Raw genomic sequence first — 14811 nt, forward strand, 5'->3', positions numbered from 1 at the left:
CTCCGCACTCTGTTCCACACTATTTCACTGCCTCTGTTCCCACCTCGCACTCTCCACCGCTGCCACTTTGCTCTCGCACCTGCAATGCCGCACCTCCGCCTCTGTACCCGTCTCCACCTCCACCTCTGTTGCCGTCTCACGCCTCCGCACCGCTGGAGCCACCTCCGCCTCCCGCCGCTGTGACCTGCCACTGCCTCTGCGTTCCACTGCCACCTCTGCACACCCTCCGCCTCTGTGCCACCTCCGCCTCTGTACCCTCCATTCCACTCTGTAGGCCTCCACCTCTGTACCCCCTCCACCTCTGTACCCACTCCACCTCTGTCCTCACACCTCTGTACCCACCTCTGCCTCTGCCACCTCTGCCTCTTCATCCACCTCTACCTCTGTATTCCACCTCCACCTCTACCTCTGAACCCACCTCCACCGCTGCCTCTGAACCCACCTCCACCTCTACCTCTGAACCCACCTCCACCTCTACTCTGAACCACCTCCTCCCTCTGCTACCACTCCCTCTCCCTCTGTATCGCCACCTCTTCATCTCCACACTCTGCCTCTGCCACCTCTACTCTCACTACCTCCTCTGTAGCACCCCACCTCTACCTCTGTGCCACCCAACCTCTGCCTCTGTGCCCATCTCCACCTCTGTACCCACCTCTCCACCTCTGCCCTGTACCCATCTCCACCTCCTGTACCCACTCCACCTCTGTACCCACCTCCACCTCTGTACCCACCTCCACCTCTGTACCCACCTCCACCCTGTACCCATCTGCCACCCTCCACCCTGTACCCCTCCACTACTGTACCCACCTCCACTCACCGCTTACCCATCTCCACCTCTACCCTGACCCATCTCCACCTCTATCTGTCCATCTCCACCTCTATCTGTACCCATCTCCACCTCCACCTCTGAACCCACCTCCGCCTCCACCTCAACCCACCTCCACCTCAAACCCCCTCCACCTCTACCTCTGAACCCACCTCCACCTCTACGTCTGTACCCTTCTCAATCTCTGTAGCCCATCTCCACCTCTACTTCTGTACCCACCTCTACTTCTGTACCTATCTCCACTTCTACCTCTGTACCCATCTCCACCTCTGTACCCACACCCCACCACTAGCTCTGTGCCTCGTTCCACCTCTGCCTCTATACCCATCTCCACCGCTGCCTCTTGACCTCCCCTCCCACCTCAACCTCTGTGCCCCCTCCCCACCATGCCTCTGTACCAATCTCACCCACAACCTCTGTGCCAAGCTCCACCTTCCCCTCCTCTGCCCAACACCACCATACCCATCTACCTCTGACCCACCTCCACCTCTGTACACCTCACCCTCTGTGCCACCTCCCACCCCTGTATTCCCACACTCCACCTCTGTGCTAATCCGCCTCTGTGCCTTACCTTCCATATCTGTCTGCCCTCATCCTTTTACCGCACCGCACCTTCTTGCTCACCTCATCTCATGCGGCACTCCGTCACTCGGTGCGCATCACACTCTGTTGCTTCCCTCCACCTATCGCACACTCCACTCTCATCTCTGTGCCGTTCCGTCCCATCTACGTCTGAGCCGTCTCATGCCTCTGCCTCTGTACCCATCTCGGTATCTGCACTCTAGTGCTGCATCTCTCTGCTATCTACGCCCGTCGTCGGCTCTGCACTCTGTGCGAACCGTCCAGCTCTGCTTATCTATGTCCCCCTCCGGCTCTGCCTCCTATGCCCATCTCCGGGCTCTGCCTCTGGACCCATCTCCACCTCCCCTCTGTACGCCATCTCCACCTCCCCCCTCTGTTGCCACATCTCCACCTCTTACTTCTGTACCCACCTGCTCGTGCCCATCTTCACACCACTACCTCTGTGCCCAGATTCCTCCTCTACCTCCATACCCATCTCCACGACCTCTGAATCTCACTCCACCTCCCACCTCTGTACCACCTCCCCTATAGCCTCCTTGTGTTACCCATCTCCACCTCTGCACTCTGTCCCGTCTCCCACCTCTGTGCCATCTCTCTCCTTGTACCCATTTCTCCCCTCTGTGCCTACCTCCACCTCTACCTCTAGACCCATCTCCACCTCTTGTGACCCACCTCTGCCTCCGCGCTCTTTCGCCACCTCCACGTCTGGGCAAGTGGCCATCTCTGCTTCTGTACCCACCTCCCACCTCGATCCGCTACTCTCTTTTACCCACCTCCACCTCTATCTTCTGCCCACCTCCACCTCCCTCTGTACCCACCTCCACCGCTGCCTCTTACCCATCTCCAGCTCTACCTCTGACCTCTCCACCTCCCCTCTCTTGCCACCTCTACCTCTGTGTCTCCACCTACCTCTGTACCCAATTCCACCTCCTCTGTCCCATCTCCACCCTCTGAACCCATCCCTCCACCCTTGTGCCCACCTCCAGCCTCTGTACCCACCTCCGCAATACCTCTGTACCCATCTCCATCTCTTGTACCCATCTCCACCTCCTCACCCTGTCCTCTCACCTCTGTCCATCTCTCCTCTGTACCATCTCCACCTCTCCTCTCCACCTCTACCTCTGTGCCACCTCCACCTCTGTCACTCCACCTCCACCTCTGTGCCCATCTCCACCTGCACACTCTGTGCCACCTCCACCTCCACCTCTGTGCCCACACTCCACCTCCACCTCTTGCCACCTCCTCCTCCACCTCTGTGCCCACCTCCCATCCACCTCTGTAGCCTTCTCCACCTCCCACACTCTGTTCCACCAACACCTCCACTCATCCACCTCCACCTGCCTTTCTATCCATCTGCACGTCTATCTCTGAACCCACTTCTCCACCTTGTCGTCTGTCATCTCCCACACTCTACCTCTATACCCAACTCCATCTCTGCCTCTGTGCCATCTCAATCTCTGACGCCATCTCCATCTTCTCCTCTGTAACCATCTTCACCTCAACCTGTCCACCCCTCTACCCTGTGCCATCTCCACCTCTAGCTTTGTACCCATCTCCACCTCACCTGTTGCCCATCTCCACTTCTCACTCTGTACCACCTCCACCTCTACCTCCTCTCTACCTCCACCTCTCTCCACCTCACTCTCCACCTCCACCTCTCTACCCACGCCTCTTCCACCTCCACCTCTGTAACCACCTCCACCTCACCCACCTACCTACCCAACCCACCTCCACCTCTGAACCCACCTCCACCTCTGAACCCACCTCCACCTCTACCTCTGACCCACCTCCACCTCTACCTCTGTACCCTTCTCAACCTCTGTACCCATCTCCACCTCTACTTCTGTACCCACCTCTACTTCTGTACCCATCTCCACTTCTACCTCTGTACCCATCTCCACCTCTGTACCCAACTCCACCACTACCTCTATACCCAATTCCACCCTGCCTCTATACCCATCTCCACCGCTACCTCTGAACCCTCCTCCACCTCCTCAACCTCAACCTCTGTACCAATCTCACCACAACCTCTGTACCCAGCTCCACCTTTACCTCTGTACCCATCTCCACCACAACCTCTGTACCCATCTCCACCTCCACTCTGTACCCATCTCCACTTCTACCTCTGTACCCACCTCCACCTCTGTACCCACCTCCACCTCTGTACCCACCTCCACCTCTGTACCCACCTCCACCTCTGAATCCACCTCCACCTCTGAATCCATCTCCACCACAACCTCTGGAATCCATCTCCACCACAACCTCTGAACCCACCTCCACCTCATCGCCTCTGCCTACCCTCTCCACCTCCACCCTCTACCACCTCCACCCCTCTACCCATCCGCCTCTCTCCCACCTCCACTCTCTGCACCCACCTCCACCTCTCTCCCACCTCCGCTCTACCCACCTCTGCCCACCTCCGCCCTCTACCCACCTCCGCCTCTCCACCTCCTTTACACTGCTCTCTACCCACCTCTGCCTCTCACCACCTCTTCTCTGCACCCACCTCTACCTCTCCACCTACTCTGCACCCACCTCTACCTCTGACCCACCTCCACCTCTACCTCTGTACCCACCTCCCACCTCTACCTCTGTACCACCCATCACCTCTGTACCCACCTCCACTCTGACCTCCACTCTAACCTCTGTACACCTCCACTTGCACCCACCTCCACCTCTGTACCCATCCCACCTCACCTCTGTACCCACCTCCTCACCTCTGTACCCACCTCCACCTCTGTACCCACCTCCACCTCTGTACCCACCTCCACCTCTGTACCCACTCCAGCCTCTATCCACCTCCACCTCCACCTCTGTACCCACCTCCACCTCTGTACCCATCTCCACCTCTGTTCCCATCCACCACCTCAGCTCGATCCACCTCCACCTCAACCTCTGTATCCACCTCCACCTCAGTCCTTTCTATCCATCTCCGTCTCATCTCTGAACCCATCTCCACCTTGTCGTCTGTACCCATCTCCTCTACCGCTGTACCCATCTCCACCTCTCGCTGTACCCATCTCCACCTCTACCGCTGTACCCATCTCCACCTCTACCGCTGTACCCATCTCCACCTCTCGCTGTACCCATCTCCACCTCTACCGCTGTACCCATCTCCACCGCTGCCACTGTACCCATCTCCAACTCTACAGCTGTCCCATCTCCACCTCTACCTCTGTACCCACCTCCACCTCACCTCCACCCTGTACCCACTCCACCTCTGTACCCACCTCCACCTCTGTCACCTCCACCTCTGTACCCACCTCCACCTCTGAACCCACCTCCACCTCTGAACCCACCTCCACCTCTACCTCTGTACCTTCTCAACCTCTGTACCCACCTCCACCCTCTGAACCCACCTCCACCTCTGAACCCACCTCCACCTCTACCTCTGTACCCATCTCCCACATCTGTACCCACCTCCACCACTACCTCTGTACCCAATTCCACCTCTGCCTATACCCATCTCCACTGCTACCTCTGGACCACTCCTCACCTCCACCTCTGTACCCACCTCCACCGCTACCTCTGTACCAATCTCCACCACAACCTCTGTACCCAGCTCCACCTCCACCTCTGTACCCACCTCCACCTCTGTACCCACCTCCACCTCTGTACCCACCTCCACCTCTGTACCCACCTCCACCTCTACCCTGTACCCACCTCCACCCCTGTGCCCACCTCCACCTCTGTACCCACCTCCACCTCTGTACCCACCTCCACCTCTGTGCCCACCTCCACCTCTGTACCCACCTCCACCTCTGTACTCCACCTCCACCTCTGTATCCACCTCCACCTCTGTATCCACCTCCACCTCTACCTCTGAACCCACCTCCACCTATACCTCTGAACCCACCTCCACCTCTACCTCTGTACCCACCTCCACCTCTGTACCCACCTCCACCTCCACCTCTGTACCCATCTCCACCTGCACCTCTGTACCCACCTCCACCTCCACCTCTGTACCCACCTCCACCTCTGTACCCACCTCCACCTCTGTACCCACCTCCACCTCTGTACCCACCTCCAACCTCTGTACCCCTCCACCTCCACCTCTGTACCCACCTCCACCTCTGTACCCTTCTCCACCTCTGTTCCCACCACCACCTCCAGCTCGAAATCCACCTCCACCTCAGCCTCTGTATCCACCTCCACCTCAACCTCTATCCACTCCACGTCATCTCTGAACCCATCTCCACCTGTCGTCTGTACCCATCTCCACCTCTACCGCTGTACCATCTCCACCTCTACCGCATTCCCATCTCCACCTCTACCGCTGTGGCCCATCTCCACCTCTCCAGCTGTCCTCTCCACCTCTGCCGCTGTCCATCTCACTCTACCGCTGTCCTCTCCACCGCTACGCTGTGCTCCACTCTGCACCGCTGTACCCATCTCCACCTCTGTACCACCTCCACCTCTGTACCCACCTCCACCTCTGTACCCACCTCCACCTCTGTCACCCACCTCTGTACCCACCTCCACCTCTGAACCCACCTCCACCTCTGAACCCACCTCCACCTCTGAACCCACCTCCACCTCTGAACCCACCTCCACCTCTGACCTCTGTACCCTTCTCAACCTCTGCCCACCTCCCCTCTGAACCCCCTCCACCTCTGAACCACCTCCACCTCTACCTCTGTGCCCATCTCACATCTGTGCCCACCTCCACCACTACCTCTGTACCCAATTCCACCTCTACCTCTACCCATCTCCACTGCCTCTGAACCTCCTCCACCTCCACCTCTGTCCCACCTCCACCAAACCTCTGTTCCAATCTCCACCACCACCTCTGTGCCCATCCACCTCCACCTCTGTCCCACCTCCACCTCTGTGCCCACCTCCACCTCTGTACACCTCCACCTCTGTACCCACCTCCACCTCTACCCCTGTACCCATCTCCACCTCTACCCCTGTACCCACCTCCACCTCTGTACCCACCTCCACCTCTGTACCCACCTCCACCTCTGTACCCACCTCCACCTCTGTACCCACCTCCACCTCTGTACCCACCTCCACCTCTGTATCCACCTCCACCTCTGTATCCACCTCCACCTCTACCTCTGAACCCACCTCCACCTCTACCTCTGAACCCACCTCCACCTCTACCTCTGAACCCACCTCCACCTCTGCCCTCTGATCCCACCTCTACCTCTGTATCCACCTCCACCTCTACCTCTGAACCCACCTCCACCTCTACCTCTGAACCCACCTCCACCTCAACCTCTGAACACTCCTCCACCTCCACTGCTGTACCCATCTCCACCTCTGCCTCTCTACCCACCTCTGCCTCTCTACCCACCTCTGCCTCTCTACCCACCTCTGCCTCTCTACCACCTCTGCCTCTCTACCCACCTCTGCCTCTCTACCCACCTCTGCCTCTCTACTCCACCTCTGCCTCTGCACCCACCTCTGCCTCTGCCCACCTCTACCTCTGCACCCACCCTCTACCTCTGTACCCACCTCTACCTCTGTTCCACCACCACCTCTACCTCTGTACCCATCCTCACCTCTGTACCCACCTTGCCCTCTAACTCTGTACCCATCTCCACCTCTGCCTGTACCCATCTCCACCTCTACCGCTGTACCCATCTCCACCTCTACCGCTGTACCCATCTCCACTCTCGCTGTGCCCATCTCCACCTCTACCGCTGTCCCACTCTCCATCTCTCTGTACCCATCTCCACCTCCACCTCTGTACCCACCTCCACCTCTGTGCCCACCTCCACCTCTGTACCCACCTCCACCTCTGTCCCACCTCCACCTCTGTGCCACCTCCACCTCTGTACCCACCTCCACCTCCACCTCTGAACCCACCTCCACCTCCACCTCTGAACCCACCTCCACCTCCACCTCTGAACCCACCTCCACCTCTACCTCTGTACCCTTCTCAACCTCTGAACCCATCTCCACCTCTACTTCTGTACCACCTCTGCCTTTACCCAGCACCACTATACCTCTGTACCCATCTCCACCTCTGTACCCACCTCCACCACTACCTCTGTGCCCAATTCCACCGCTACCTCTGTACCAATCTCCACCGCTACCTCTGTACCCATCTCCACCGATGCCTCTGTACCCACCTTTACCTCTCATACTCTTGTCCCACCTCCACTCTATGCCTCCACCTCTGTACCCACCTCCACCTCTGTACCCACCTCCACCTCTGTCCCACCTCCACCTCTGTACCCACCTCCACCTCTGTACCCACCTCCACCTCTACCTCTGTACCGTCTCCACCTCTACCTCTATACCCATCTCAACCTCTACCTCTATACCCATCTCAACTCTACCTCTATACCCATCTCAGCCTCTAACTCTATACCCATCTCCGCTCTACCTCTGAACCCACCTCCACCTCTACCTCTGAACCCACCTCCAACCCTCTGTACCCACCTCCACCCCCTCTGTACCCATCTCCACCTCTACTTCTGTACCCACCTCTACCTCTGTACCCATCTCCACTTCTATCTCTGTACCCATCTCACCACCTCTGTACCCATTCCACCTCTACCTCTGTACCCATCTCCACCTCTGTACCCATCTCCACCTCTACCTCTGTACCCACCTCCACCTCTGTCCCACCTCTACCTCCACCGTACATCTTTACCACCTCCACGTCTGTACCACCAACATCTCTTCTGTACCCACCTCCACCTCGCACTACCTCTGTACCCACCTCCCCTCTACACTCTGACCTCCACCTCTACCTCTGTACCACCTCACCTCTTACCACCTCTGTACCCACCTCCACCTCTGTACCCACCTCCACCTCTGTGCCCACCACCTCCACCTCTGTACCCACCTCCAGCTCCACCTCTGTACCCACCTCCACCTCTGTACCCACCTCCACCTCTGTACCCACCTCCACCTCTGTACCCACCTCCACCTCTGTACCCACCTCCAACCTCTGCCTCCACCTCCACCTCTGTACCCACCTCCATCCACCTCTGTACCCATCTCCACCTCTGTTCCCACCTCACCTCAGCTCAAATCCACCTCCACCTCAGCCTCTGTATCCACCTCCACCTCAGCCTTTCTATCCATCTCCTCTATCTCTGAACCCATCTCAACCTCTACCTCTGTACCAATCTCCACCTCTACCTCTATACCCATCTCCAGCTCTACCTCTATACCCATCTCCAGCTCTACCTCTATACCCATCTCCAGCTCTACCTCTGAACCCATCTCCACCTCCCCCCTCTGTACCCATCTCCACCTCCCCCCTCTGTACCCATCTCCACCTCTACTTCTGTACCCACCTCTACCTCTGTACCCATCTCCACCACTACCTCTGTACCCAATTCCACCTCTACCTCTATACCCATCTCCACCGCGACCTCTGAACCCTCCTCCACCTCCACCTCTGTACCCACCTCCACCAATACCTCTGTACCCATCTCCACCTCTACCTCTGTACCCATCTCCACCTCTGTACCCATCTCCACCTCTGTACCCATCTCCACCTCTGTACCCATCTCCACCTCTACCTCTGTACCTACCTCCACCTCTACCTCTGAACCCATCTCCACCTCTGTACCCACCTCTACCTCCACCGCTACATCTTTACCCACCTCCACGTCTGTACCCACCAACATCTCTACTTCTGTACCCACCTCCACCTCGACCACTACCTCTTTACCCACCTCCACCTCTACCTCTGTACCCACCTCCACCTCTACCTCTGTACCCACCTCCACCTCTACCTCTATACCCATCTCCAGCTCTACCTCTGAACCCATCTCCACCTCTACATCTGTACCCACCTCTACCTCTGTACCCATCTCCACTTCTATCTCTGTACCCATCTCCACCACTACCTCTGTACCCAATTCCACCTCTACCTCTATACCCATCTCCACCGCTACCTCTGAACCCTCCTCCACCTCCACCTCTGTACCCACCTCCACCAATACCTCTGTACCCACCTCCACCAATACCTCTGTACCCATCTCCATCTCTGTACCCATCTCCACCTCTGTACCCATCTCCACCTCTGTACCCATCTCCACCTCTGTACCCATCTCCACCTCTGTACCCATCTCCACCTCTGTACCCATCTCCACCTCTGTACCCATCTCCACCTCTGTACCCATCTCCACCTCTACCTCTGTACCCACCTCCACCTCTGTACCCACCTCCACCTCCACCTCTGTACCCATCTCCACCTGCACCTCTGTACCCACCTCCACCTCCACCTCTGTACCCACCTCCACCTCCACCTCTGTACCCACCTCCACCTCCACCTCTGTACCCACCTCCACATCCACCTCTGTACCCTTCTCCACCTCCACCTCTGTTCCCACCAACACCTCCAGCTCGAAATCCACCTCCACCTCAGCCTTTCTATCCATCTCCACGTCTATCTCTGAACCCATCTCCACCTTGTCGTCTGTACCCATCTCCACCTCTACCTCTATACCCAACTCCACCTCTACCTCTGTACCCATCTCAATCTCTGTACCCATCTCCATCACTACCTCTGTACCCATCTTCACCACAACCTCTGTACCCACCTCCACCTCTACCTCTATACCCATCTCCACCTCTACCTTTGTACCCATCTCCACCTCCACTCTGTACCCATCTCCACTTCTACCTCTGTACCCACCTCCACCTCTCTACCCACCTCCACCTCTCTACCCACCTCCACCTCTCTACCCACCTCCACCTCTCTACCCACCTCCACCTCTCTACCCACCTCCACCTCTCTACCCATCTCCACCTCTGTACCCACCTCCACCTCTGTACCCACCTCCACCTCTGAACCCACCTCCACCTCTGAACCCACCTCCACCTCTGAACCCACCTCCACCTCTGAACCCACCTCCACCTCTACCTCTGAACCCACCTCCACCTCTACCTCTGAACCCTTCTCAACCTCTGTACCCATCTCCACCTCTACTTCTGTACCCACCTCTACTTCTGTACCCATCTCCACTTCTACCTCTGTACCCATCTCCACCTCTGTACCCACCTCCACCACTACCTCTGTACCCAATTCCACCTCTACCTCTATACCCATCTCCACCGCTACCTCTGAACCCTCCTCCACCTCCACACCCACCTCCACCAATACCTCTGTACCAATCTCCACCACAACCTCTGTACCCAGCTCCACCTTTACCTCTGTACCCATCTCCACCACAACCTCTGTACCCATCTCCACCTCCACTCTGTACCCATCTCCACTTCTACCTCTGTACCCACCTCCACCTCTGTACCCACCTCCACCTCTGTACCCACCTCCACCTCTGTACCCACCTCCACCTCTGAATCCACCTCCACCTCTGAATCCATCTCCACCACAACCTCTGAACCCACCTCCACCTCCGCCCCTCTACCCACCTCCGCCCCTCTACCCACCTCCGCCCCTCTACCCACCTCCGCCCCTCTACCCACCTCCGCCCTCTACCCACCTCCGCCCCTCTACCCACCTCCGCCTCTCTACCCACCTCCGCCTCTCTACCCACCTCCGCCTCTCTACCCACCTCCGCCTCTCTACCCACCTCCGCCTCTCTACCCACCTCCGCCTCTCTACCCACCTCTGCCTCTCTACCCACCTCTGCCTCTCTACCCACCTCTGCCTCTGCACCCACCTCTACCTCTGCACCCACCTCTACCTCTGCACCCACCTCTACCTCTGCACCCACCTCTACCTCTGCACCCACCTCCACCTCTACCTCTGTACCCACCTCCACCTCTACCTCTGTACCCACCTCCACCTCTACCTCTGTACCCACCTCCACCTCTACCTCTGTACCCACCTCCACCTCTACCTCTGTACCCACCTCCACCTCTGTACCCACCTCCACCTCCACCTCTGTACCCATCTCCACCTGCACCTCTGTACCCACCTCCACCTCCACCTCTGTACCCACCTCCACCTCTGTACCCACCTCCACCTCTGTACCCACCTCCACCTCTGTACCCACCTCCAACCTCTATACCCGCCTCCACCTCCACCTCTGTACCCACCTCCACATCCACCTCTGTACCCTTCTCCACCTCTGTTCCCACCACCACCTCCAGCTCGAAATCCACCTCCACCTCAGCCTCTGTACCCACCTCCACCTCAGCCCTCTCCTCTCCACCTCTGCCTGCCCACGTCTACCTCTGAACCCACCTCCACCTCTGTCGTCTGTACCCATCTCCACCTCTACCGCTGTACCCATCTCCACCTCTACCGCTGTACCCATCTCCACCTCTACCGCTGTACCCATCTCCACCTCTACCGCTGTACCCATCTCCACCTCTACCGCTGTACCCATCTCCAACTCTACCGCTGTACCCATCTCCACCGCTACCGCTGTACCCATCTCCAACTCTACCGCTGTACCCATCTCCACCTCTGTACCCACCTCCACCTCTGTACCCACCTCCACCTCTGTACCCACCTCCACCTCTGTACCCACCTCCACCTCTGTACCCACCTCCACCTCTGTACCCACCTCCACCTCTGAACCCACCTCCACCTCTGAACCCACCTCCACCTCTGAACCCACCTCCACCTCTACCTCTGTACCCTTCTCAACCTCTGTACCCACCTCCACCTCTGAACCCACCTCCACCTCTGAACCCACCTCCACCTCTACCTCTGTACCCATCTCCACATCTGTACCCACCTCCACCACTACCTCTGTACCCAATTCCACCTCTACCTCTATACCCATCTCCACCGCTACCTCTGAACCCTCCTCCACCTCCACCTCTGTACCCACCTCCACCAATACCTCTGTACCAATCTCCACCACAACCTCTGTACCCAGCTCCACCTCCACCTCTGTACCCACCTCCACCTCTGTACCCACCTCCACCTCTGTACCCACCTCCACCTCTGTACCCACCTCCACCTCTACCCCTGTACCCACCTCTACCCCTGTGACCTCCACCTCGTCCCACCTCCACCTCTGTACCCACCTCCACCTCTGTACCCACCTCCACCTCTGTACCCACCTCCACCTCTGTATCCACCTCCACCTCTGTATCCACCTCCACCTATACCTCTGAACCCACCTCCACCTATACCTCTGAACCCACCTCCACCTCTACCTCTGTACCCACCTCCACCTCTGTACCCACCTCTACCTCTATACCCACCTCTACCTCTGTATCCACCTCCACCTCTACCTCTGAACCCACCTCCACCTCTACCTCTGAACCCACCTCCACCTCAACCTCTGAACCCACCTCCACCTCCACTGCTGTACCCATCTCCAGCTCTACCTCTCTACCCACCTCTGCCTCTCTACCCACCTCTGCCTCTCTACCCACCTCTGCCTCTCTACCCACCTCTGCCTCTCTACCCACCTCTGCCTCTCTACCCACCTCTGCCTCTCTACCCACCTCTGCCTCTCTACCCACCTCTGCCTCTGCACCCACCTCTGCCTCTGCACCCACCTCTGCCTCTGCACCCACCTCTACCTCTGTACCCACCTCTACCTCTGTACCCACCTCTACCTCTGTTCCCACCACCACCTCTACCTCTGTACCCATCCTCACCTCTGTACCCACCTTGCCCTCTAACTCTGTACCCATCTCCACCTCTACCGCTGTACCCATCTCCACCTCTACCGCTGTACCCATCTCCACCTCTACCGCTGTACCCGTCTCCAACTCTACCGCTGTACCCATCTCCACCTCTACCGCTGTACCCATCTCCATCTCTACCGCTGTACCCATCTCCACCTCCACCTCTGTACCCACCTCCACCTCTGTACCCACCTCCACCTCTGTACCCACCTCCACCTCTGTACCCACCTCCACCTCTGTACCCACCTCCACCTCTGTACCCACCTCCACCTCCACCTCTGAACCCACCTCCACCTCCACCTCTGAACCCACCTCCACCTCCACCTCTGAACCCACCTCCACCTCTACCTCTGTACCCTTCTCAACCTCTGAACCCATCTCCACCTCTACTTCTGTACCCACCTCTACTTCTGTACCCAGCACCACTTATACCTCTGTACCCATCTCCACCTCTGTACCCAATTCCACCGCTACCTCTGTACCAATCTCCACCGCTACCTCTGTACCAATCTCCACCGCAACCTCTGTACCCAGCTCCACCTTTACCTCTGTTCCCACCTCCACCTCTCCTCTGTTCCCACCTCCACCTCTGTACCCACCTCCACCTCTGTACCCACCTCCACCTCTGTACCCACCTCCACCTCTGTACCCACCTCCACCTCTGTACCCACCTCCACCTCTGTACCCACCTCCACCTCTGTACCCACCTCCACCTCTATACCCATCTCCACCTCTACCTCTATACCCATCTCAACCTCTACCTCTATACCCATCTCAGCCTCTAACTCTATACCCATCTCCAGCTCTACCTCTGAACCCACCTCCACCTCTACCTCTGAACCCACCTCCACCTCCCCCCTCTGTACCCACCTCCACCTCCCCCCTCTGTACCCATCTCCACCTCTACTTCTGTACCCACCTCTACCTCTGTACCCATCTCCACTTCTATCTCTGTACCCATCTCCACCACTACCTCTGTACCCAATTCCACCTCTACCTCTGTACCCATCTCCACCTCTGTACCCATCTCCACCTCTACCACTGTACCCACCTCACCTCTGTACCCACCTCTACCTCCACCGCTACATCTTTACCCACCTCCACGTCTGTACCCACCAACATCTCTACTTCTGTACCCACCTCCACCTCGACCACTACCTCTTTACCCACCTCCCCCTCTACACCCACCTCCACCTCTACCTCTGTACCCACCTCCACCTCTACCTCTGTACCCACCTCCACCTCTACCTCTGTACCCACCTCTGTACCCACCTCCACCTCTGTACCCACCTCCACCTCTGTACCCACCTCCACCTCCACCTCTGTACCCATCTCCACCTGCACCTCTGTACCCACCTCCACCTCCACCTCTGTACCCACCTCCACCTCTGTACCCACCTCCACCTCTGTACCCACCTCCACCTCTGTACCCACCTCCAACCTCTATACCCGCCTCCACCTCCACCTCTGTACCCACCTCCACATCCACCTCTGTACCCTTCTCCACCTCTGTTCCCACCACCACCTCCAGCTCGAAATCCACCTCCACCTCAGCCTCTGTATCCACCTCCACCTCAGCCTTTCTATCCATCTCCACGTCTATCTCTGAACCCATCTCCACCTTGTCGTCTGTACCCATCTCCACCTCTACCGCTGTACCCATCTCCACCTCTACCGCTGTACCCATCTCCACCTCTACCTCTGTACCCATCTCCACCTCTACCTCTGTACCCATCTCCACCTCTACCTCTGTACCCATCTCCACCACTGTCTCTGTACCCACCTTCACCACTGTCTCTGTACCCACCTCCACCACTGTCTCTGTACCCACCTCCACCACTGTCTCTGTACCCACCTCCACCACTGTCTCTGTA

General features: G+C 58.0%; 1 protein-coding gene across 1 annotated transcript; it reads right to left on the bottom strand.

The window, feature by feature from the left end:
* Window positions 1-11266: 11266 nt before the first annotated feature.
* Window positions 11267-14576, bottom strand: LOC123744799 (glycine-rich cell wall structural protein-like; the record flags this gene model as incomplete). Its single annotated transcript, XM_045724986.1, has 5 exons — window positions 14314-14576; window positions 13468-13652; window positions 13108-13225; window positions 11763-11864; window positions 11267-11312 (listed from the first exon to the last, which is right to left on the bottom strand). Coding segments are annotated over exons 1-5 (714 nt in total), but the record flags the coding sequence as incomplete, so codon positions are not given.
* Window positions 14577-14811: the final 235 nt, after the last annotated feature.

Source organism: Salmo salar, chromosome ssa09 (genome assembly GCF_905237065.1).
Source record: "Salmo salar chromosome ssa09, Ssal_v3.1, whole genome shotgun sequence".
Taxonomy (NCBI): Eukaryota; Metazoa; Chordata; class Actinopteri; order Salmoniformes; family Salmonidae; genus Salmo; species Salmo salar.